Consider the following 26813-nt stretch of genomic DNA (forward strand, 5'->3'; position numbering starts at 1 on the left):
GGGTCTAGAAAGTACAAAACAGCAGCAGTGCCAGCAGTAGCAGTGGCAGCAGGGTGGGGCACGCCCGAGTGAGTGTATAGATGTGTATATTATAAGGGTGAGTAAGAGTGAGTAAGATAGGAGAAGAGGGCTCGGGGCCAGAGAGGAGGTTGTTTCATCTGTCACCTGCAGACGCCGCCTTCCTTTCCGTCATCGTCCCTCTTACCCGTGGCACCCCCGCGAACCCCTTTAATAATAACAACAATGGGAGCCGGGCAGGCCAGTGGTGGACGGTGCTCTACTCGGCGTCGAGGCATGTGCCGGGGTGAGTGTGCAGTCGAAGCTCGGACGGAACGCAGAAGCAAGGGGCTGCGGGTCACAAGACGCCCGTGTCACGTTCGCTTCCAGCCTCAACCCACTCTCGACAGCTTCACTCTGGCTCTTGTTTCCTCATCTCTCTCACTCTCTTTCTCTTTCTGTTACTCTGAGCCGAGGCTTCCTGCTCCTTTTCCTCTTCGGCCCGTCGTTCGTACGTCCAGAGTCTGGCGTCGTCTCTCCACGACCCTTATTACACGTCGCACACGGGTCAACTTCATCAGCCGAGATGTCGTCCTACACCTACAACGCCAGACATTAACATACCCATGTCCAACGCACTGTGTGTCTCGTGTGTCCTCTCGGTATGCCAATGGCATTCATCTCTTCCTTTTCCCTGACAAACCAGAGACACATTAAAAATTACACTGGATTCCCAACAATTAATTAACTCTTTCTCCATCTCTTCCTGCCTCCCTCTCTCTCCTCTCTCTACCGCTACTTTCATTACCATTACTCAATTTGTAATTAGTTAATCATGTTACTCCGCTGTATTATTACTTTCCGCGCATGTTTTTTTTCCTTCCATATTATTATTTAATTTAAATTAAAATTAATACAACAAGTACACACTCATTGGCAAGCTATTAAATTAATCATCAGGAAACACAGCGTTGATTTTACCCATGAAAAAAACTTTTGTTTCGTTTTATTGCCGACAATGACGCGAGATTAATTATTTTTTTTTTTTCACAACAATCGTGATTTTAACGAGTCACTCCCTCCGCCACCTCCCCATTCTCACTCTCACTTTTACTCTCTTTAAAAATATATTGGGTAAAACGCTCACGCGTAATTAGATTTTCATTTCATAACTTTGCCAGCCGGCAAACTAAATCTACTCTCTCTCTCTCTCTCTCTCTCTTTATCAACCCTCTGTATTGGCACCAGAGTGGGGTAGTAATGTTTGCATTTTCATTCGCTCCGAACCGTATTATTACTACTGCAACCTTTTTTTACATTTATATATACATTTTACTCCCATACAATAATGACGAGTCGTGTCTCATGTCATTTATAAAACCTATATAATAATAAACCATAAATAAACATAAATCATAAATGTGACGATTTCTCATTCGACTCACTGCGCATTAAGGCGTAGACTCAATACCATCGACAATGCTTACCTGCAACAAAAAGCATAGAAAAATAAAATTAAATAATGCTGGCACGTGAACCTCTGAGAACTTATTAACACAATTAAAAACCCATTTGCCACAACAATAATAATGTAATACACACGTTAATAGTATAAAATAAAAAAAAACTCATGCATTTTGATTGAATTTATCGAGCCGCGGCCGGAGTTAATCAATTATCCGGATTAAAAAAAAAATTATCGATTACAATCGGCAAGTAGTTTAATAAATTTATCACTTTCATGTTATTTATCAATAATACACCCGTGCGATCACATGCTGCATAAGAGATTATATATCACCGGTAATTACCGTACGCGTTACAAAGATTCAATCAGGTGTCCAATCCCCCAGCGACTGATTAGTTTATAAATTTATAAGTTCTTATGAGGCTGTGGGTTAAACACTTTTATAATTTATTATTAATAACACATGGGCAGTGTCGGGGTGCAGATAAAGTAGCATTTAATACGGGGAATGGATATTGTGTGCGAATATTGAGAGAGGATGTACAGAGTTAACAAGGGCGAGAGTTCATTAGCAATAACCGGCAAGGCACGAACGATAATTAACTCAGTCCAGGGCACTCGGTAAAGTGAAGCGCGAATAAATGACGAACCAACGGCACCCATCATTCTATTTTGCAACCGTGAAATACCAATGGAAAATACAAATAATTGCAAATTACCAGTGCTCTCGTAATAATGCTCTCGCTTTATATATTTTTACCTCCCCGCGATCTCTTTCCCGGTACTTGTGTGTGTGTATATATATATATATATATATATATGCTGGTGTTACGTTTTTACACCCAGAAGGTAACCCAATCGGGTGTACGCTGATTGAATTATTAATTGGATAACGCGAATGGCTGGGGTCACACGCGTATCCTCCGCTCATTCAATTGATAGTTACTCAACGTGGTCGCGATGTACTTGCAATGTTCATATTAATAAATAAATAAAAAAATTTTAGTAAAATAAAATAAAATGAATATGTAATTAAATGAAATAATTTTAAAAATACTCATACGGTTTATTGACTCATCATTGATTTACGTATTCGGAGGGTATTTTATTATTGTCAGAGCGCTGGATCGTTTGGCCGATGGTAAAGTATTTAATAAAATTGAATCATTATATTACATTGCATTGTATTATATAAATTACGAATATTAAAACAGGTTAATCAATAGACAATTTAATCTCAGCTCGTGATGCTCGATGCTCATTTTAAATTTTAAATATTCAATTGTGCAAATAGACGGCAATAAATTGAATTCTGGGTGATGCGCCGATGAGTAAATTAACGCGAAAATATAATACGTGATATTTTTTGGTAAAATAACAATAATAATAATAAATAAAAAGGAGTAAAAGGCGAAGGTCAGACGGATAAGCTTTGTCTAAAATCAGCAGAGTACTTTTGGAGGCCTTGATATTTGAAATTTGATCGACATCCAGCAGACAAGTTAGTTGGACACACGTCGCGCACACGTCTTGCTTAAGTAGGTATAGATGAGGATGGAAGCTGTGACTATACAGCTCTTATTCACCGACAGGCTATTCGTTGTCTCGTCTTCTCTTCCAGCACGTGATCCGCTGTTGTGTATATGTATATAATAGTGGCATAGTAGTAGACGAGCGGGTCTGAAACCAGCGTACGGCCGGGCCGGAATAACTCGGAAAGTGTCAGAACGATAATCTGACGCTGGCAACGTGATGGACAGGACAGACAGTTCACTCAACCTCCTTCTCTCCTGTCCGATACTTATACTTATATTCCTTCTTCTTATTCTCCTCCGTCTTGTTCGCTAACTGCTCCACAGTTTTTCTCGACACTCTGCCCTCCCGATTTTCAGTGTGACGGATAGAATAAAAATAAAATTTTAAAAATAATGAAAAGTATGGAAAGGAATGGGGGAGAGAGGGGAGAGACGAAGCGAGGCGAGCAACAAAATAATAAAGCTAAAAAAAAAGGTAATAGGGAACAAAAAGTAGTGACAGTTGAGAGGCATCAGTCGGAGGATGGGATTTGCAATTACGAGAATTCGTGATATGATTCGCCCATCAGTCCAGTGGGCAAGTGTGACCATTTTATTATCATCTTTATTATTTTATAAACTGAGTATTATATTAATCCTCAGTGTCACTTTTATTTTCTCTCCACTTGTCTCGGTTCACATTTATATATAAATATATATATAGATGCATATGTGGATACATGTGTTTATATTACGGAGGACACGAAATTTTTAGGTGCAATCAAGCACAACCGGATTAGAGTCTGACAACAGGGTAACAGGACATTTATGCAGGACGACACTGGTGTGTGTGTGTGGAGTATTATTGTGACATTTAAAACGGATCGAGTAGATTAAAAATAAAAAATTCCTTTTTATTACTCAATAATAAATATATACAGTTTGTAAAGTAACGTTTTTTATGGGCTTGGTGAGAGCACGGCGTTTACGATTCATGAAAAATAATAAAATGTTAAAAAGAAGCGAGAAGTGGGAGTGAAGGATGGCGAAGAAAAAGAGGAGGACACGAAACAAGAAACAAAACCAGCGGCAATAAGAGACAACTAATATCTCGTTCTTTTGTTGCGTTTCCGGCAATTCGTTGGCTCGACGCTCGCAACGAATTTCGGACTAATTATTCGTCGTGGGGCAGAGTGACGTCGCCCGGGTGGATTAAAATGTGCTACGGGTAGAGCTCTGGTGGTTGGATCGAGCGAAAAACGGTGGTTTGTTGTGAGAAAGGGACGAGATGTGTCACCCCGAGGCTTGTTCATTACAACTATATATATATATATACTTATATATATACCTGTAGTATATTTCTTGCCGTTTTAAATTCTGGCCCAAACAACTTCGCTGCGTTTCGCACTTGTCGCAGCTAACCAACGTCACTGTTCGCTTTACCAGCATGTGCAACTTTTTGTCTCACGTGAAAATAAGTAACGAGTCCTACTCAGCTGATGAAAACTTGCCGCGGTATTTTTTTATATTTCACAATATTTAAAATTGGAAAAAATGAAAACTGCCTGAAACCACGTCCCCGTTAAGAATTTTTTTCTGCTAATCATCATTGACATATTAATAAAAAAAAATTTTAAAAAACCAAATGACGTATGTTATACTCATTCTATAGAATTGGGAATTATTTGTGAAGCATAAAATTTTTTTTTATTATTACCGTGAAAATTTACGGGAGTATATATAGGATATGACGTATATGTGAGTGAAAAGTGTTCTTGACAAAGATAGCAATTGTTGCGATCGTCGTCGGTGTAATAACGATAAAAATTCATGCCTCGGTTTTATGGCCACCATAAAACGTGAAAAGCTGAGAATGTCGTTTCTATACTGGTATTCTCTGGCATGCCAGGGGGGACAGGGCTAAAAAGTATCTGCCGGTGGTAGTGCTGGGAGAAATGGGTTAGAGCTACGAAAATATAACCGCGTCATTAAATCACTCCTTCATCACTTTGTAAATTAACAAAATAAATTCCCTCAATTTCATCGATTTTTTAAATATTTACATCAACAGTACTATTAAAATACTTTTAAAAAATAATAATAACCCAATAAAGTCAAGAATAAAATTTTATTTAGTCATTTTTTCGAAGGAGAGACTGTCGTACCCCTGAAGAAATTTTTTTTAAAATTACAATTAAGTTGTTCGAGATCAGTACAACCTATACCCGATACTCCAGAGCCACAAAAAATAATTAGCGGCTCTGGGGGCCCGTGATGCCCCAGTCTCTCCCGTACGTTGATAAATTTTTTTTAAAAGCCAATTAAGTAAATATTCAAGCTTATTTTGCGATTAAAATGAAAAAAAAAAAAGTAAAATGAAATGAGGCAGTGAAATAAATTTTTTAGCTGATCAGGCGGTAAGATTTATAGGCAAGAGCAGAGACGAGTATGAGAGTAGCCCATTGGCGGGTTTTATGACGGCATTAAGTTGGTCTTAAATGACGCACGCAAAGTGCTCTCCGAGACGCTAACGATGGCACATAGTAGTACGTAAACTCCCATGTGTTTTTGAAAGGTGCTCTCGACGTTAGTTAATGCGGATTCGCTCTTCATTTTATCTTGACTTCGACTAAACAACCTGAGAGACCTTGATCTCGCGCTGTCTTAACAAAATACCCACACGTTTATGGATTTTTCGTCAGGATTTAATATCGAAAAAATAGCCGTGTCCAATAAATGACAATGTTAAATAGATAACCGATAATATTATTCAACATAAAGGCGGAAAAAAATTAAATTGTAGACTTTTTCATTTAAAATGTCGACAACGGTGTATGGGTACGACATATCCGAGTCTTTCATATCCAACCCTCGTTCGTCTAGGCCGTCCATCCAATTTCAGAGAGATATCGTTGCATCGCGGCCAGTCGGTTGCGGAAAAAGAGGAATTGCCGCACAAAAGATGGAGGAAGCACCGGACACGAGACCGATTATACGACTACAAAGGGGAGAAGACGGCCGATGAGTAGCTAGTATATATATATATAGATATAAAAAGTACCTGTGTGTTATAGCAGTGGAGATCAGACAGAAGTTGCCAGAGAATCAGTTCTGGCTATCGGGACATGAGAAGGGTAGCAGTAAAAAAAAGCGAGAAAGACAGTCCAGAGTATATATATACACATATAGATGTAGAAAGAGGATTGCTGGTAGAAATAAGTTTGCTCCCGGCACTCAGCGGCCATCACCAGAATTTCTCTTTTTCCCGTTGAATTTTCGTATTGACAGATATTTAAATTAATATTCCTGTGACCGCTACAACAACTCTGGTGATCCCCTTTGAAATCAAAGCAGCTGCCGGAGGAAAGGTTCATTTAGACGCGTGCGCCAATATCCCCAGTATGTTAGTGAGCGATAGTGGATGCTGATGCTGAAGCTGACGAAGACGACGAGCCGGCACACACGAGTACAAATTTCACTTGTCATGTCAGCAAGCGCACCGGTTTTACCGGAGGGGCTCGAGCTTACGGTCCAGCCAGGACCTACTTGTCTCTTTGACGACTCTGTTGTCACACACACACACACCGGCACAATCACTTCCCACGTGATAGCTGAACCAGAACAATCACAACCGTGCCGCCGAGTTACTCCCCTTAGTAAAATACACATTTCCAAGACGACGACCCTTAATAACTAAACCTTTTTAACTCCATCAACCAACTCAGACTAAAAGTACAATGTTTAGTGTAATATACAATTCCTTTGGAGCTTGTTCGACAATTTTACTATAAATAGTCCTGCCAAGTTTCCCGGAACTCTCTTATTCACCTCTCTCTCGACTAATAATAATACTGAGTAAGTCTTGGGATTTTATGACAGCTGTTGCACCTGCTGCTGTATGACGCGACCTGAGAATGCCGTGTATATTTACACCGTCAAACTCGTTCTTTCGCAATCAGTTCCCGCGTTTTTGTTTATTGTTAAACTGTATACAGAAATGTAAACCACGAATTCAAACTTTCGAGCCCGCCATATCACCCGATTACAAATTTCCGGTGTGCTGTAACGCAGTGTTTTATTAACTCTCTTTCTCCGCTACTCCATACAGCTGAAGCATGGAGTAAGAAATGAATAATTACAAATATAGGGCGTGAGTGTTGATGTTGATACAAGTGCAAGTATGTGAGCATGAAATAAATGAAACCATTGACGGTATTTATTTATGGCTTCCTCATGACAGACATATCGATCGAGTTAACAAAAATTGCATCAACCGAGAGTTGACTCACGCGAGTGAACGTTCTTGTTTTCATGCGCGTCCGTGCAACTGCGACTCTTAGCATATCACACGATAAAGCATATACACAAAAACGTCTGACGTGTCACTTGAATGGATAGAAAAAATATAAATAATAATAATAATAATAATACTAAATTCAGTCATATACAAATAAATATATATACATATATGTATCTGAATAAGTCAAATAGACGCGACATTTCCAACTGACACGAACTAGACGCGCTCGCACGTGCAAAATAAACTTTTAGCTGGAAAATTTACGGGCAAATAACATTCGTGCAGACGTTGACGTTGTATGACGAGGACAGAGGATATATATTTATTTATATAGATGTATATGTGTTGATATTTACCGGTAACGTTATCACCGCGTTGTTGCGGCCACCGGAAGGAAGGCCTCGGTTGCTGCTTGCTGCGCATATCTTCCGTCCGGCGCGGCGAGTCGGCCGCTTGCTTTTCAAACGATTGGAGACCACTACTTACCTGAAATTCATATAAAATACACATACTTTAATATAAGCGCACATAAAAAAATATGAAATATAAAAAAAAAAAAACAATTGCTCTATAAAATTTATACATGATGTATTTATGAAGATGTCTATAAATATAAAGGGACACATGCACCCTCGTGACTCTCGAGGGGATGAGAAAAACAAGGACTGAGGCAACGACTCTAGATACGATGGTTTACCGTATATATCTTTACGAGGACCGTCGTAGAAGCAAAGCACCCTTGAAAACGCTCGCCTTTGTTTCAGATATTTATGAGGCGTTTTAATTCGCGCCCTACGTCACTCGCTGGGGTGCCGAAGACTCCGCGGGGACGCGAGAAGTAGGGGGATCGCCCGGGACGTTAATAGGTATAAGGGTGCCCCGATAAAACGCTAGTGTTATTTTCGAGAAGAAAAACCTTTTTGCAAAAGCATTTTCGTTTATAAGCCCATATCAGCCTCGCCATCTCACAATTTACCGTACAACAATTGACGATAATTTACATACGCCGTACAACTCTGTTATGGCTAAGAATTTAAAAAACATAAATGCCTGGAGCTGGCATTAACTCATGCTCCCTAGTCCTTATTTCCTGTCCCAGCTATCACCGACATCAGAGCCTCCAACAGGAAGTAAAAGCCTTTGGCATCATAAATACTTCACCTCTGGCATATACGTTTCTTCTGCTCTCATGCACTCAAACTAAAGGTTCTGTTGCTGCTGCTGCTGCTGCTGCTGCCGAAGAGTCGGTTGCAGTGATGGTTCATCTAGAGTTGCATCGAGTAAAGTAATACCAGTATACTATACTCGCGCGATCATTAAATATATATGTATATATATATATATATATATATATATATATATATATATATATATATATTTCACTGATGTTGCGATGAGTCGCGGCTATTCGTCGTACTGACAGAGTCTACTAGATCTTGTAGCACTCACGAGTTGGAGAAGAAGAAGAGGAAGCTGTAGAAGAAGAAGAAGAAGAAGGAGGAGGAATCCCTCGAGCCTCAAGTAGTGCTTGGCCTTCCACCCTCTCATACGCGAGAGGTGTACTCTGGCTTGCTCTGGCTTGCTCTGGCTGGCACAACTTCTTCGTCGTCGTTGTCGTCTTTTTCTTCCTTCTTTATTTTTATTCTTGCTCTTCTTGTTCTTTATACTCGAAGCGACGCCAGCGAGTTTAACAGTAACCGTACGTCACCCTGACGGGCAAACGTCCCCGCTCCGGGCGTTTCTCTTTTCTCTCGTTCGTCTCACTCCCTCTTATCTATCGTCTACTCAGTGCAGTTACGAGCACCCTCGCACGCTCTCTCCTTAACAGCCTTCACTCTCTAAAAGCCTGGGTGTGATCTATGGCGGGACGTTGCGTCACTCGGGGAACAGATGCAGGGCTCGTATATTACCCAAGCATATCTACAAGAGCGTGAGAGAGACGCCAGGCACCTAGGATATTGTCTCCATGTGTGTGTGTGTGTGTGTGTGAGTTACGTGTACCTCGGCCACAATTCATGGGTGAAAGAGAGAACAGCAGACTCAACTTTTCGTGATGGGACAAAGAGTGTGTGCCATATATATACATATACCAGCACAGAAAACACATTGGAGAATGGTAGTAAGAGCTCAAAAGAATGGACAACGACACAAATCACTCGGCTTTTGTGTAACACCGATTTTTCCGGATGAAGGAAAAAATTTACTCTGACAGAGCATTGGTGATGGCACAAGTTTTTCTACGAAATGGAGAGAAGGAAGAGAAAGAGAGAGTGTTTTATATTATGTCAAAAAAAAGTACCCACACGTAAGATAATAAATTAGTCTTTTAGCCGTATGTCTCTCATTCTGAGGATTGATTGATTAAAGATGTGAATGAATATAATAATTTACATTTAGGTTTTATTGCTCAGCAAACTCGTGTCGTGCGTTTACTCAGTGAAACATTAGCCAGCTGTCTGCAAGTACGCACCACCACGGCTCGAGAGATTCCGGGTTATATATACATATATATACAGAATAGGATATCCATATACTGGGCATGCATAGAGGTATCAGCGAGAGTTTAGGCGGTGGGGGAGACCGGCAAATGCGCACCCTTGCAACTACACCACGCGCGTCGGGTGACTAGACGCTTCCAGAATCCCATAAATCAGGTCAGGGTTGGCGACGTCGACGCTGCAAGAGCGAGTGAGACAACTGACTATAAGGTTGGCGGGTAAAGGTCGACGCACAAGAATCCCACGCTATAGCTGACTGCGGTGCGCATGCTTAAGTTGATATGCTTTAATATCCACACACACACACACACACGCGGTGTGCTAAAGTCTGTTATCTGAGCTTTATCATTTTTTATACATATTTTTTTTCGGCAAAGTACATGTCGATGGCGGAAAATGTGACGCGAAATGGTTGAGGCGGAGTACATACGTCTCAATAAAGGACCAAATAGGCGGAGGGTAGAGGGCGGAGGACGGGTGTGTAAAAAGTAATCGAGGATGCCGGTGCGTGTGTGGCATGTGTGTGGTACTTTACTTGCGAGGGAGGTGAGGCGACCAAAGAGGGTGATGGAGTTGAGGCGGTTGAGGGACGCAGATGGAATCAGTGCAGTCGGTGGGAATATCGGAAAATGTCGACGATACCAGTGAAACCACCAGCAGCAATAGTTGCTGGTTTAAAGACGAGTTGTTGTAGCGCAGAGAGAGTAGAGAAGAGAGTGTGCGATACGAGAACCAAGGACGAGAGGACACTATTTATGACGTGTACGTGGGCTCCCAGACTACCGGAAAAAAAAACAGCATTGATGTAACTCTCACAAACCCACTTGAATTTTCCTCAACTTGAAAATACCGTCGCCAGAAAAAAGTTATAGGGAATAAAGAAAAAAAAATAAAATAAAAATGTATTGAGTTATAAATATGGACCCTTAAAAAAGTATGACATTTTTTTTGACAATAAGTATTAGTATAATTAACGATGAGATTTTGGGGATTTCGGTTGTTAGATATATATATATATATATATATATAAAATGAGTAAAAAATGTTAAGTGAGTAAATAGCATTACTCGATTGATTCATTGGACGCGCGTGTCCGGCTTGAAATCACACGAGAATAGATCTGCCTTGCCTCGGTATGCCGAGTCACACGGCTAATCCATCGTGCGTCTTTATTGCTCAGGGACATTTATAAAACCGTAAGACAAGATTCAGGCACGACACTCGACGATTATAAATCCTCACCACTAAATTTTCTTTCATACCCATTCTATAGATTTTAAAAACTCTCTTACGTTCTTTTTATATTATATTATAATATGAAAAGTATATAATTTTCTGTTCATTTTAACGTTTTAATTTTTTTTACCTTTAATTTATCTCGCAGTTATACTTTAACTGCAGCATAACAAGATGTAGACTCACATTCAGCTAAAAACTTGATAAGTTATTCATACAGATGAGAGATGAGAGAATTTTCTAGCAGGAGAGAAAATGGCAGGTGGGATATCTGGAGGGTAATTACATTCGGATGGTCTGTGGCCTCAGCCTCCTCATACTTTACCTTCTCACTCTTGTCTGTCTCTACACCAGCAGTAGCAGCAGTAATACTGGTATGGTACTTTTCTCTATACTCGGACAGTTACCCGAGCAGTCGTGAGTTTATTTAGCCACGGGCTCTGTTGTACACCATGAGGGATACTAACGGCAGATATCTCTGTATGTTTCCCGTAACAGGCGAAGGTGTAGCCAAGATAAGGTGCTCGTTGCGTTGCTGAAGCATCCCTTGGCGGCCGTCAGCTCTTATTTTCCCTCATACATTCGCTTCCCACTTGCCCCTTGCCCCCATGTAATATCAGCCGAGTCTACGTTCTTCCCGGCTCTCGTCCTCATTATTTAGCCTCTGTGTGGAGGAAACTCGCAGCCCCTTCGCCCGTTTACCCGAGCTATCCACGCAGAAACCATACTGATTTTACTCAGCCCACCTCCCAGAAGAAGAGAACAATGCAAGGGCGTAGACCCGTTAATGTACACTACCGTCGATAGCCCAAACGTTTCAAGTAATTGCCAAGTGAAACTGCTTCACGGCATGCACACACATATATAAATATATATAGGATGCTATTCTGAAAGTTTTCGGAAAAGTAGACCCTTGGAGATCTCCAAGAAAGCCGGCTCTTGGTTTTATTCTTTGCTCGGGCTTCGTTAAAGTATATTGCTCGGCCATTTAGCGCAGTATAGGCTTGAGAAACGAGCTACATTGCCGGGAGCATCAGTCACTAATTAAAGAAGAGCTGAGTTGAGGCAAGTAGCTAAAGCTAAAATATATATATATATATATATACAGATACTTATTTTTTGTTCTTATTTGCTAATTTTTTTTTTTTCACATAAAAACACTGAATCGCTATCGCATTAAATTCAGCAGATCAATTTTATAGAGTTTACTGAGAGTTTGATAGCCGAGATAGTAATCTAATTCATGGCCTAGCCTTTAAGAAGACGGTTGAGTAAAAAAAAGTACAAATCTCGGCGTCCAATGAACAAACAGCTCGTAATATGTTTTTACCCTTTCTCATATTATGGAGCTAATAATCGTATGGACATCCTAATAATCGTAGATAGCTGGGGGATAAGACCGTAGATGCTTCGGTCGAGTCTATTATTATTATTATTATTATTATTATTATTATTATTATTATTATTATTATTATTATTATATAGATGAGATTTAGTTGTAAAAGCTGTCTGTATGTCCTAGCTCCATTACAAAAGAATTATTATTCGGTGTTTACGCCAACCGAGGTTGAGGTTTCAGTCCACGTGGTATACATAAGTACTTATAGAGGTAGGAACTGGGGATGGAGAGCCAGAGGAATAACGTCGAGGAGAAAGCTCAGTGACGCGGGGCCATGAAGGGTTAAAGTGGGAAGCAACCAACCAAGAATTGAGTTAGAGCTAAGTAGGTATAAAGGAGCATGACTGAACGTGAGTTCAATACGCGGTTCTCGAGTAGCCCAGCTGTCACTGACATAGCCGCGCAATCCGAAACTGACCGCGACAGCTCAACTCACTTGTGTAAGCCCTAGTAGAGTCCAGTCCCCGTTGCCCCTGGCTACTCTTGCTGGACCACAACGCCGGAAACTTATACCAACCTTCCGATTGATCCGTCTTGGCCACTCACCATACGACAACAGGGACACCAATTCCACACTACCACTGACAGCAAACTGTGTACGTATCGTAACAATCTGCTTGGAGTAAGAGACCCGCCAAGAATCTTGAAATCGATATTACCACTACATAAATATCCCCGATAGCTCAACATACACCGATACATACAAATACATATAGATATATAGATTTATATCGTTAACGTCGTCACCGGAAGAACGAACAAGATCTTACGGTAAAGACGAGTATCAATAAGACACAATTATCGTTCACAAGCCATATATATATATATATATATATATATATATATATATATACAGGCAATAAGCCAGATGTTATCGACTCTGGATCACCCGGCAACAATAATTCTGGGATGATTCCCCCTCGTCCTTGGGCCCGCTCCGTTTTAATAGCTATCTCGAAAGAACCAAGCAACGTCATTGCCGGGTCATCAGCGGTCTATGTGGTCTGAGAGAATGAATCGCGGTAGGTCCGCTGCATTTTTTCCTTCACTATCCTCGTAATAATTGTGTAATACATATAGTGAACTTATCCAGCTCGCGGTTATTTATTTATTTAATGCGACATTGTAAGCCAACGATGAGAAGATAAATAATAATAGTGGACATTATTATTAGCTGGAGCTGGACGTTAGTCGGCGGAGGTTTTAATGAGACGGTAGTGGGACGATGATGATGATGAAAAAGAATGAAAGAGCTTCTGGTAAGGTGTATTGGTTTCGCCGCCGGTAGATTTGTTGCAGTTATGTTCGGTCACTCAGGAGAGGTGAAAGTGATGGATGGAACGTCAGTCATGGCCCGGCCATCAATCTCTCGCGTTACTTTGCCTTACTATACACTGCGCATTTATTATTTATTATTATTCCCTTAGCATACGGCGCCCAGGGTAGCTCTGGTGTTTTGTCCGGTCTCTACTAGTTCATTGCGGCCGACCAAAGCGATCACAATGACGTGGCACTCGCAGCCACCAGGTATTAATATTATTTCTGTGTCTATGTGTGTAAATATACACCCAAGTTGTAGATCGCAATACAGAATACACTCATCATCTTATTGAGCCCATTGGCCTTATAGTCGCAGTCGTGACTCGTCGCGAACCGTCTAGTCCTTATGACGGGTGTTGCTGCGTCACGAAACAAATACCCATCGCCAGCCAATCATCCTCCAGTCCATGATGATGTGACTGAGACGAACGTACATTAATATATATAATATATAAAAAATAAAAATAAAAAAAAAAATAAAATGCTTGTGAATGACTCGACTCATCTGTCAATCATCTTCCCGTTTGTTGGACACACAGTCAATCATTTTTCTCATTTGCTTTATAGTTTGATTTAGATGATGCGGAGCAATATATCTGATACATCACGCTCGTCATCATCATCATCATCATCATCCGCCTCATAGTTAGATTGCTGTTATAATAAGCTAAACCGATTTATATACAGTCGTCGGACATCAAGAGCAATAGAAGCGGAAAAGTCGACTATCCTGAGGCTTAGGAGTTTTGAATTTCACTTTGGGCATTTGAGAAGACATTCGGGAACTCGATCTCCCAAGCCGGACATAAGAGATACTCGTACCTGAGCTCCTTAGACCTTTTTTCACCATTTGCCTTTTTTCCTTTATCCTTTTATTATTTTTCATTTGCTTCTTCTTAATATTCTCACAGTATCTTTGTTGCTTACTGACTTATTCCGCAGACATTATTTACAACAGGTGTAGAATATTTACAAGTCAGTGCACACAGATTTTAAAATTACATCTATTAAATGGCCTCAATCGCTTAATCGTTTTAATAAAAATAATATTAATAATAATAATAATAATAATAATAATAATAATAATAATAAATGCTGTATGTGCATTTTTAAAAATTTATTGAATTACTTAGCAAGTAAGATATATAAATTTAAAAGATTGTAATATGTATTTGAGATAGGTCATGGATATGAAGCAGCTACAGCTACGATCGCTGAGTGTGTGAGAGATCGAACGCAAGGGAAGGGGGCAATACCTCGCGCTCCATTCATGCGAGCCTATATCCACAGATACATACATACTTTTAGAACCATGTGTACATGTATATATATATATATATATATATACATATATACATATACTATGTATTACATAAGACCACGTACGCAGTACCAGAGAGAAATCTTTTTATAGACAGAGATATCCTACACTTTAGCAGACAAAGAGAAAAATTTATCCAAGGATCGGTGTCTCGAGATCGAGGGTAAAGCAAATTATCAGACACTTAATATCAATTTCAAAATTTTAGATAAAGTTGATAATTAAAAGCATTTGCTGGGTTGTGAGAATATCAGTCGTCCATACTTGGTACCGTTTAAAAATCTTGTTAAATGATATTTAATTATTTATTAATCGTATCCAAGTGTTATCGATCGGGCGAGCAAGTCAATGCCCGTAGTTTTTCACCGCGATAAAGACCGCGACTTAATGCACGAGCGAGCATCGACCTTGCCATCATTTATACGAGTAGCAATCTATACGACACACTTTCTTTTGGGATTCCGTCTGCTGCTGTTAGATATATACCACAAGCTAGAGCAAGAGCAAGAGCAAGAGCTAGAGATCCTTATTGACTCTGCTCGATTTATTCCATATAACAAATGGTGGAAACCTGGATTATTTATATTAAAACATTAACATATATAACCGAGACTATATGATACATATCATAGATTCTATAGGCGTATAAATTATAAGGTCGTATCTAATCGCCGATGGTACGCGGAAGCGCGTTAATTGGAAACATATTTATGCGTTTTCCATTACATGTGGTTTTATATATATATATATATATATATAAATAGAGAACGGGTGCCGTATTGCGATCGCCACTCGCATTGCCGGTATATGAAGTCTAGTAGTCAGCATATACTAAGCGATAACTTTGAAATTATGACGAATAGGCCTTCCGTGACCGCATAAAGACTTACTGCGAGTTTGTAAGTTGATATATATATATATGGAATACTAGGCTGCGTGTATTAACTGCGGTAATCATAAATTGGCAGAAGGACGATCGTTGTCAAAGACTGGGAAATCGAATTTTGCGATCAAACGATTATTATGTCCAAGTTAATATTTATTTTTATCCTTTTATTATTTACGTATCTATAGTCTTTGTGTCAAAATTTTAAATACGGTTATTTAATGTAATTATTATTTATTTTGTTGCATCAATAGCAGAAGGAAAAAAAATATTATTCCGTGTATCACGCAAGTAACTGCCATCAATATCATTAACATATATTCAACTCTCTTAGTCTTGGTCTTGGTTTTGGTCTGGGTCTTCATCTCCCGATCTTAAAACGTCAATCGATCGACTCAACCCAACCGCCATCAATCAGCGACGTCAAGAATAATCGATGAATGTGACAATTCGAATTGAGCCAGCACGGACGGCCGGCGAACCAGAGCAAACACCCAAGTAACCGATCAATCAACTCGGAACTACTCCGCGCATCTTATTCTACACAACGACCACCTAATAGACTCAATCACCAGCATTGAAGATCTATACTCTCATTTACAAGTAATTCAAATAAAATAAATAAATCGTCCAAGAAACATCGAGATCTCGAATAATCCAGTTCGCTCAAACTGGTCACGTCATCGTAATTCATACGCTAACATGCAAGAGCATCGTCATTTACACACATATGTGCACATACTTAAGCTACTGCACGTGTGGAAATGTTGCACGTGGACTTGGTCGTGCCAGCGTGGATTCAAACCGCGGATACTCCGTTACAGGCGTTGGCGTAAACTCGGACCCGGACTAGATTGGAGACCTCCTGGTTTCTCATCACCTTAGATACTGAATTTGCTCTGTATATATGTATATAAATGTATATATGTTTATATGGTAACGCAGCCAGAGACCCGAGAGTGATGTATGTGCTCTGGCGCATTAATGCGGCATGTTATGCATTACAACGATGACGCAATAGCTCGACAATTATTTCTCTATAAAATAAAATATGAGCATAAATATAAATATAAATATAGCGTACAGCTGACATTGATAACGTCGAGATTACTATTTAATTCGGGTCATGTCACTTGTGAGTTCGAAAAACAGAGCCATCAATCAAACACATGCGACGAGAATTCATCATGGATATAATTATTATTAACTCACGTGATAGACGTTAACTCACAGAAAATAAGTAATAGATGTAGTGGTGGTCGTTGTAGCTGTGATAGAGAGGTGGGAATAAAACTAATGTCTTGACGATAGATGGATCATTTTATTTATTGTCGTATAGCGGCGGACAAGACGGTTGCGTCGAATTTAAAAATAGCAACATTGAGACCTTGTGTCGCGCGGATTCACACGATTTAAGCTGATGAGTCTCGAGAGTTAAGTGCGTCAACTTACAATTCGGGTCGACTATCATCATCAGTGCTTTGTAATAAAATAAATCAATACTGTGTTGAGCTAGTCTGTAACCCGATTTGGACACTATTAACACACACACACACACACACACATATATATTTATATACATACATACACACACATACATATGTATATCTATAGCAATGCCAATGCCCAGACATGTACTTTACAGACTCACTTTAAAATTTATTGCCCGATGTTAAAAATTAATTAACGATATCTGCAAATACTCCATCATAATATCTAATAACCTCTGCTGAATACTGAATAATAATTATTCTGCACGATATATAATACCCCAGACCTTTTATATACATATATCTATATCTATATATATACATTTAAATATTCTTGATGCCAAATTATAACATTTCACGCTACACACCGTGTTACTGCGTTTACTTGATTTTTATCATCGCACACTTGTTGTAAATATGTATATATATTACATATACACACATATATGTATATTTATATTATTTCTTCATTTTTATTAAACAAATAATATACGAGTGTGTTTATACACGATCATATTTCCTGCTCATTGGAATATCTCACGCCTCAGGGGTAATGCACGCACATACCCACCGAATAAACGATGATCCACCTCTGCTGTACTATGTAAATACTAGATACAGATAGATAAATAGACATGTATATGTATAATAGATAGATAGATAGATAGATAAATAGATAGATAGATAGATAGATGGGTGGATGGAAGTAGATATTTGTGTATATGTACATGAGCCGCACATTGACAGGCCCATGAGTGGGAGCGAGCGCGAAAGGAGCTGCGATGAAGGGGAGGGGGGAACAACGACAGTCAAATTGTCACGGCGATGATCGATGTGGCGCCTCGACGCGTCGAGGCCTCTGTTGCTGCTGCCACTGCCGCTGCTGTGATCGTCCGTTTGGAATAATAACGAGCCTGCGAAATTAATCGACTCTTTTTTCGCACTCTTTGTCTGTTTAGTTGTTGTATACATTTACACACACATATACCTATATATTTATATATAAATATATATGTAAACATACAGAGGAAATACACTTGTCGCGTTCAATTCCAAAAGCATGAGATAAATATTAGGACAAATTATCATTGATGCAGATGAGCTCAATGGATCCTAAAGCATTTGGCTCTTGTTATATTGATGATGACAATAACAATAATAAACAAATTTATAATGATAACTGAATGGAATAAAGGTAGAAAAAAAATGTCAAACGTACTTTGCAGATGGCATGAAACTGTGAGCGCGCAGCGGTTCCTCTCTGGTGCCTCAGGGCTAAAGTTATTTTTGCCGGAGGGTGTATGGTAACCAGCCCGCGATAGGATGGGAAAATAGTGTACTCCGAATGTGGCATATATGCACAATCATTAACCACTGTATTATTACTCGGTGGATATTAATTGATTTTGAAAATACAATTTTCCATGCTAATGATCAAAAAGCGGTTTCAAATGCTACCCCTTATCCTGGAGCCCCGGGTCCAGGTCGAGGTTTTGGGTGCATGGCTACCGAGTGGTTCACAGCCAGAGTATCCTCTGTGTAGGTATAAATATAATATAATATAATGTATAATGTATTGGTGTAGAGATCCGTCTCTGTTGTGCACGTGGCGGGTTTGGCGTTTCGCGACTTCCAGTTACGCGCGGGATTTACGTTTATTATCCGTATTCGCATCGATAAACCGCTTGTGACTCACTGATTCTTTATCGCCCGTGCACGCGTCATCTACATACTTTTCTATATTTTGTTTTCATTTAAAATATCATTCATTTACCCCAATTTTATTTTTCTCAATTACTTCTATCATCAATTATTCTTTCTAATATTATTTTATTTTATTGAGGAATAATTTATCGAGTAAGTAAATAATTGTCCGCCGGTTTTAAACTATATGATGATAATAATAATAATAATAATAACAATAAATGATTTTATTTTGATTTATGGTTGTTCAAGTGTTAAATAAAATAATAAAAGGCAAAAAGATTCAATGGATTAATTTAAATATTAGTCTCATAAAATTTGATATTAAAATTAAAATATAAAATATATAGCTTGGTAGGTATGAAAATTTAAATAAAAAAATAATAAAATACATTAATTGATAATCAAAAGCGCACAATTACTTTTCCTGTTCATCTGTCGAAAGCGGCCTGCACGCGCTCTACCGATGCGTCAAATGGAAATCGAGCGAAATAAATTGGTGAATTGCCGCATACACACACATACACACGTGTAGATATGAGCAGTGCATGTGTAGTTTCAGTGAGAGGGGACGGAAGAAAAAAAACCTCCATATAACATGTATTTTAGTGGCCTCAGGCGCACCAAATTAGCCCCACACCGATATATATACTATCTACTAATAGTTTTTTTGTTCTACAAAAGCGCCCACCGCTTATACAAATTCCAGAGGATATTTTTCAGCAATTTTTCACCCGTCACACACGTTTAAACGCCACGTCTTTCATATCTAAGCAGTAGCCGCGACATTAATTTCATAAATTTAATTATCATTTAATATACATAAAAAATAAAAAAATCTATAGATACATATGTATATATGTCAAATGCACTTTCGTTTAACCTAACTATATATATATATATATATATATATATATATATATATTTTAAAAAGCACTAGGGCAATTAGTATATCGAGTCTCATTAAACTAGTCGCGAGTGACGTGCTCGCGGGCAGAAAATTTGTTCGCGACTCAAACATACAATATGTAGCAGTATATATAGATATATATGTTGTTGGAGAAAGAGGAGAACGATTCGAAGGCCAGAAGGCACGAATATCGATCTCATACATAATTAAATACCAGCACGGCAAAGCATCACAAAGAGAGCTTACTTCAGCTTTGATCTGCTGACAGACGGGAGCCGTCATCGAGGACTTCAATAGCCGACTACTGAATCGCAAGCAGAGCAGAGCAGAGTCGAGGGATGATAGCACAGGACGCGTAACCGAGTGAGCCAACAAGTATACGTGCTCCCGACACAATCGTCGACTCTTTTGCATTCGCATTACCCATCATCTCCACGGCCTGTAGGCACCCGGGCACTAACGAACGCTTGAGGGCCTCTTTGATTTCTACCATAAAGGACCAAGCGATTGGATACCACCGAAAGTATTGACGGTGCACACACCCACACACAACCGCTCACATGTCAAAAAATATTTTCTTGTGCTCCGGCTGCTATCCTCTCTCGCTATCCTCCATCTAGCAAACGAGTTCCAAGATGCGGGCTTTGTCATTTCCCAGGCATTTATTTACTTTTTTCCTCTTCATTGTTATCCACCGTGTTTGTTATTACAATTTATACCCGAGCTATACTATCGAGAGTAGTGTATCCGAGTGAAAGTACCAGTTAATACACCAGAGAACAACGACACAACTCACCCGACATAAATATTCACAAGCTCAAAGAGCTCTGTGTACGTCATTATTCATAAAACGCGAAACAAACCAAAGACAGGTGTACAACTTACGTTACATTGCCATTACTATTACCATTACCTACGCGTTTAATCTCCCGGCTATATATATCTCTAACCACTACGTACAACTAAACACCGTAATAGACTGCAGATATTAAAGATATATATATACTTATTTATAGTTTACGGCTAACGAATGAACCAACAAATGCTAAATGTCGCGTATCTGTCACTTATAACTCTCAGTGGATCTCAAGAAAATAATTACTCTAATCGGCAGTACACTTCGAGTTAACGTTGGCCTACGTACCAAAGTCATTAATCAATCACCCACTCGAAATGCATTACACGTCATGACGCACCGTGTGTGTGTATATGTGTGTGCCCGTGAGACTGACTATCTAACGCACACAAACAACTCAGCAACCTTTACTTTGAAAATTATAACTTACTAACGCGATTCATTATAATAAAAATACCATAAAACTTATAACGGAATAAAACGAGCGAACAAGCGTGTATTTGCTTACGCCAGCTAACTCTCATTTAAATGTTGTCATTATTATTATTGCTGTACTTGAATTCGTTTTTTAAGGCTTCCACATAAATTACAGTAACCGCGTTAAATATATTTTTATTTATTTCTCAATGGGTTTACACACTCGTCGACGAGTGTCGATATTTTAGTCAAGTGTACAAAGAAAAAAAATATATATAAAAAAAAAAAAAAAAACAAACGCGTTATCAATACGAGACCGCGATTATCCGAGAGAGGTGAAGAGTGAGGGAGAATATACTCGACAGGCGAAAGAGAAATGATCGATTGTGGAACGCATGGCACGGATCGCCGGTGCGAGCGTGACATTTGGATAACGCGCGGCATAAGCACAAGCTGGGACTACTACACGTATGTATATATATCCGCACACGTGCGTCTGCAGGTGTAGTGTGTGGACGCGGGTATTTACTATCGCACTTATGTGTACGCGGGCTGTATATATGTGCGAGGGAGTTGCCGCGATCGTCCAACAATTAAATGTGTGCTGTCTATGTACCAACTCAGTATGCTGGTGTTAGTGTTAGTATAGATACGGCAACAAAGCCGAGAACTGGAGAGTGACATACGTTCACACATATCCGTGAGCTACAATTAAATGTCCGTGTAAATACCTGTGTGATTAAGTGTGTAAAAGCCACTTTTTTTTTTATTTTATTATTTTTTTTTTTTTACTCTATTTTGACTCATCGCGCTACCGTTTTATTTTTTTATCGCTTATGATATATGTTTCCTCAATTGCTCACAATAAATATTATCTGTAATCTACAGTACTTTATTAAATATAAATTAGAACCATTATTGGTAATTATCGAGTTAAAAATATTTTATCGTTTTCAAATAATTATTTTCTTTTTTTTTCATTAGATATTTACGAATATAATTTTTTTTGTTGAGTAACATCAAGCTGGTGGATTATGTATCGCAAACACGATAATTCACGGCTGATCCACTGACCTGCTCTTACTTTTTTTTCCCGGCTACTGAATAATTGGCAATGAGTAATTAGCAGTTACTTGGATAATAAAATCGATTTTACAGTATATTTCTTATCAAATCGCAAAGCCTGTAATGAATTTTTCATCAGCGAGTATTGAAATGTGTAGAGCGTAATTTAGTCTCGTTAACTGTCGCGACCGCGGGCAATCACGACTACTCTATTAGAGCCACCAATTCGATTGTAATTGAGTTTTAGGGAGCGTTAAAAATAACCGAAATTTACAGATATCCATGTGTACATATTGTACATACTTTATTTGACAATACGCAAATCCAAACGATAAAAAATATATATATATATATATGACATTTAAACCCAGCATTTGGAGCTGGACTTGTGTATATAGTAGTATAGTACAGAGTAGAGAGAATAAAATAGTAATGTATATAACACACGAAGCACGAGATGAATGAGGAACAAGTTTACTCAATTTACTACGACTCTTTGAACGTGTTAAATGCACACGATTTTTCTCTCTCCAATTTTCCTCTTTTTCCACGTTTAGTTTGTTATTTTTTTTTATCTTTTTTTTTTCTTTTCATTCCTTTATTTTTGTTTCTTTTCATTCTGCTGCTGCCCCACTCGCGCTCCAGCTCTACTGGCTCACATTCACGTGCATTTTCCATCATGAATCGGCCACCTGCTGTGCACACCTCCACAGATATTACGTAACTTATACCGGGAGATTTAAAAACTATAAAACCCGAAGACAACAATCAATAATTAATTGCTTGCAAAAACTCAATGAGATGCGTCCCAGTGCGCGAGTGTTGAAAAAAAATTACACATGATGTAATAAATATAATGGAGCATAAATGTATATTGATAGAGATAGAGACATATGTATATATGTATTTTTTAAACTCACCGCGAGTAGTGGCTCCAGTCGGACGAATACGTCAGTCGCGCCGGAGACGCTGAATTTCGTCACGTCAACCCCATGCCAACAAACATTGCACGAGATCTTTCCTTAATAAAACCATCACCACATTCCACAAGTACCGCCAGTAGCGGCGGGATTTATACTACTGCTATCGAATATAAACACAGCACGTGAAATCCCGTAGCCTGTAGCCGACCAACTGATTCACCAGCAGTCAAACGATTAACAATAACAACTCGTTTTTCCTCGTTACTCGTCACCTGCTCAACTGCCGCCTCACTTCACACACCATCAACTAATCTAATTTAATTTAATTTAATTTAATTTAATAGTTAAGATGATACTGACGATTGTTTTATGCGTAGCCAAAACTGTTTAATTCACTTTGACTGCCATTAAACTGCCGCCACCGAACTTAGTTCAAAACATTACGTTATATGTACTGTATCCCAAGTGCTATTAATTGCGGCAATGTTTAATTTGGTAGGCACGTAAAAAGTAAACAAACGTGACACTAAACAATCCGGATGAAAAGAACAACAATGGTATTGTTAGGAACGGAGCAGAAATAGTGTTGGCGGTTGTACTGGAGTACACAAAAAGTCACCCTGACACAACGGCAGCACGTGGCGAACTGACGGCTCGAGGAGTGAAGCTCCCCACCACTTGGTCACTTCTCCTCCCGCGGCCCTGACCTATCCCCACTCCGGGGAGGGGCGCCGCTGGGTCCCCCACCAAAGCGTCCTCATTCCACCCACGCCCCCATCCCACCTTGACAGTTCAAACGACTCTTTCTTTCTCTGCTTACTCGATCCTCGTCCTCTCGCTCCTCTGAGAGCGTTGCCGCAGTTTCTCATCCTCCTCACATCACGTCGCCCTTACTCTTCTCTGCACTTCTCTTCTCTTTCGTCTTTTCCCCTACTGCACCTACTCTACTTACTCTACCTACACTCTCTACTACAGTCCATTTATCGGCTCACTCTTCGCGCACCGCGTACTTTTATTCTCTCAACCCTCTCACTTACCCCCTCGTCAATCCCAATCGACTCGACGTCCATCCGTCTGTCTTCCGTTTACACTCTCCCTTTGTTGAATTTCTTTGTCATTATTTCATTTATTATTTATTTAATTTTTTTTACTTGTTGTTGTTGTTATTTTACTTACGACGCCTCCACTGTAATAATACGCGGAACCCGCGAGAGTTTAAATAAGCCCGCGCTGGTGCGTGCGCGTCTCGGACTCCGGTCGTCGTGGATGATCAAGACGCAGGTGCAATCTTTCCTCTCTTGTTTATATTTACGTGTCATGTCACGGGCAAGAGAATGCGGATTGAAAACAAAACGCCGTCTTGTATAAATATATATTTTGTCAAGTCTATTTTACGCCTCCGAATTAATCAATTTTATTTTTTTATTTTTACTTTAATTTATTTTTTTTTTTTTTTTTTATCCACTGCCATTCATTACCGTCCTTTGGCCGTAACGTATATCTCCTTCATATAATAAATAATTTATTCTTATTATTTTGTTCTGACATTACATTCGTTACCTACTGTGCTCGTATTTTCGAGATAAAATATTTAGGATAGAACTCTTGGTGTTATACGTATATATATGTATATATTTATATAGAAGGGAGAGGAAAAGAAGAATATGTACATAACGAAGGGCCGCGATCTCTTCTCCTTGTCGGTTACAGCGGTAAGTTATACGGTATATATATGTGTGTATATTTATATATATGTATAAAGCTTGATATTAAGTGAGGGGAAGTGAGAGAGAGTGTAGAGCAACGACGATGGTTACGTTCCACGGATCAGGGAGCTTGATAGCGTGCCGAAGTCGAGGCGGACGGCAATAAATCCATTTTTCGTGAAGGGTCGGCGAGGGGTGAGAGCGAGAAAGGTCTGATTAGCAGCCTGACTCGGCCGTACAGGATGACAGCCAGTGAGTTATAATATTGCCCATCCATCTATTTATCTACTACTCTCTATATCGTTCTCACTCTCACTCTCACTCTCTTTTTCTCGACGCTAAAGCTCTAAACCCATAGAGAAGACTATTTTGCCCCTCCTCCTCTCCTCTTCCCGTAACACAGAGCTCAGGGCACACAGCACACACCCTACACTCATCGTGACGCCGTTGTTCTCTCCTCGAATGTCGTAAAGGGAAAGACGGATAAATATAAATTAGCCGTATAAAAGTTTGGATGATACCAACACAAGAGGAGAGGATGGAACAAAATATATATAAACTAAATAATAAAATACTGACAAGTGAGAAAGAGAAGAGAAAGAGCAAATGATGTTGTTTGTTGGTTTATAACAGCAAGAGGACGTGGGAATCGAGAGACACCGCGAATTCCGAGGATCAAGGCGAAAAACTATACACATTAAATAATACATCTACAATCTATATCCATATATATATGTATATATATAACACGTCTGATAATTTATAGAGCAAGTTGTGCTGTATATAGATTTGTTATTTATAAGCTTGTTTATATCAATCTCTAGGTGGAGCTGAACCGGCGTGCCACCGGAGCTCCTATCGAGAAAATATATGAAAGATCACTGGGTGTACGTATATCGCAATGGAGGGCGGAGGAGCTCAAGGGCACGCCTGAGGTTAACATGGAAATAATAAAGTGCATAAAAATCGTTGTAAGTTAAAGATGGATGAAATAAATGAAGCTCATCTGACATTACATTGAGTAGGTGACTCCTACCCTACAATCTTTCTCTCTTTGGTCTCATCTGCTATGTATATATATATGTATATATGTATATATGAACAAGTGCCATATACCAGAGGACACCTAGCTCTTGTCCGTATTCTCTGCGGCACATTTCCAAGTGGAAAGATGCATCCCGAACTTTCGACGGGAACCAGTTCATATATCTCAAGTATGGTCGCCATAAATAAGCGAGCTGTCCGTTCGCTCTGTTCGCCGTCGGGCGAAACCCCCTGCGACCCCTCAAATTTCCTTCCAGCGATATAATAATGTGATATATCCAATAAAGAAGTCCGTGTAGCAACAAGGAGCTCGCTCTGAAAAATAGTCTAGGCACTAGAACACTAGTGGCTTAATTACGGGTCGTCTGCCCGCCTTTTCAATAAAACTTTATACTAAATTATTCTTCATACATCAGTAGTATAAATTCACTGGGCTTATTCATATGTTAGTATCAGATAAAGATGATAATATATGTATTTATGAAATATAAAATAAAAAATATGTAAAATAATTTTCATCCCACACACTTGTGTTTATAATACTTAAGTCTGTAGCAGTCCTCTTTGTAATTCAGAGTTAAGCCTCAGCATACTCTTGGCTACTAGTGTAGTATAGCGACTACTGAGTTGTGTGTTGATATGCAAAATATACAGAATAAAAGGTATTAGGTACGGGAGAAAATCGTTGGCTTCCGGTGGTGGTCAAGAAGAACTTGTCTCGTTAATTTTAATCAGATAACTTATACGACACACTCGATT

At 39.2% G+C, this 26813-nt stretch overlaps 1 protein-coding gene across 3 annotated transcripts in view; it reads right to left on the reverse strand.

The window, feature by feature from the left end:
* The window catches only part of LOC103569774 (protein tiptop), a 71791-nt gene that overhangs the window by 20342 nt on the left and 24636 nt on the right, over positions 1-26813 (reverse strand). Inside the window, exons 1-2 of one of the 3 annotated variants that reach the window (XM_008547256.2) lie at positions 23302-23931; positions 7636-7765 (exon numbers count right to left, since the gene is read on the reverse strand). The exons of 1 other annotated variant lie outside the window; for it this stretch is intronic. In XM_008547256.2, coding sequence (XP_008545478.1) covers positions 7636-7702 — 67 coding nt within the window. In that variant the 5' untranslated portion in view covers positions 7703-7765; positions 23302-23931. Of the gene's footprint in view, positions 1-7635; positions 7766-23301; positions 23932-26813 lie in introns of those variants that run through there. One more of the 3 variants, XM_008547257.2, reaches the window with a different exon arrangement.

Source organism: Microplitis demolitor, chromosome 3, assembly GCF_026212275.2.
Source record: "Microplitis demolitor isolate Queensland-Clemson2020A chromosome 3, iyMicDemo2.1a, whole genome shotgun sequence".
NCBI lineage: Eukaryota > Metazoa > Arthropoda > Insecta > Hymenoptera > Braconidae > Microplitis > Microplitis demolitor.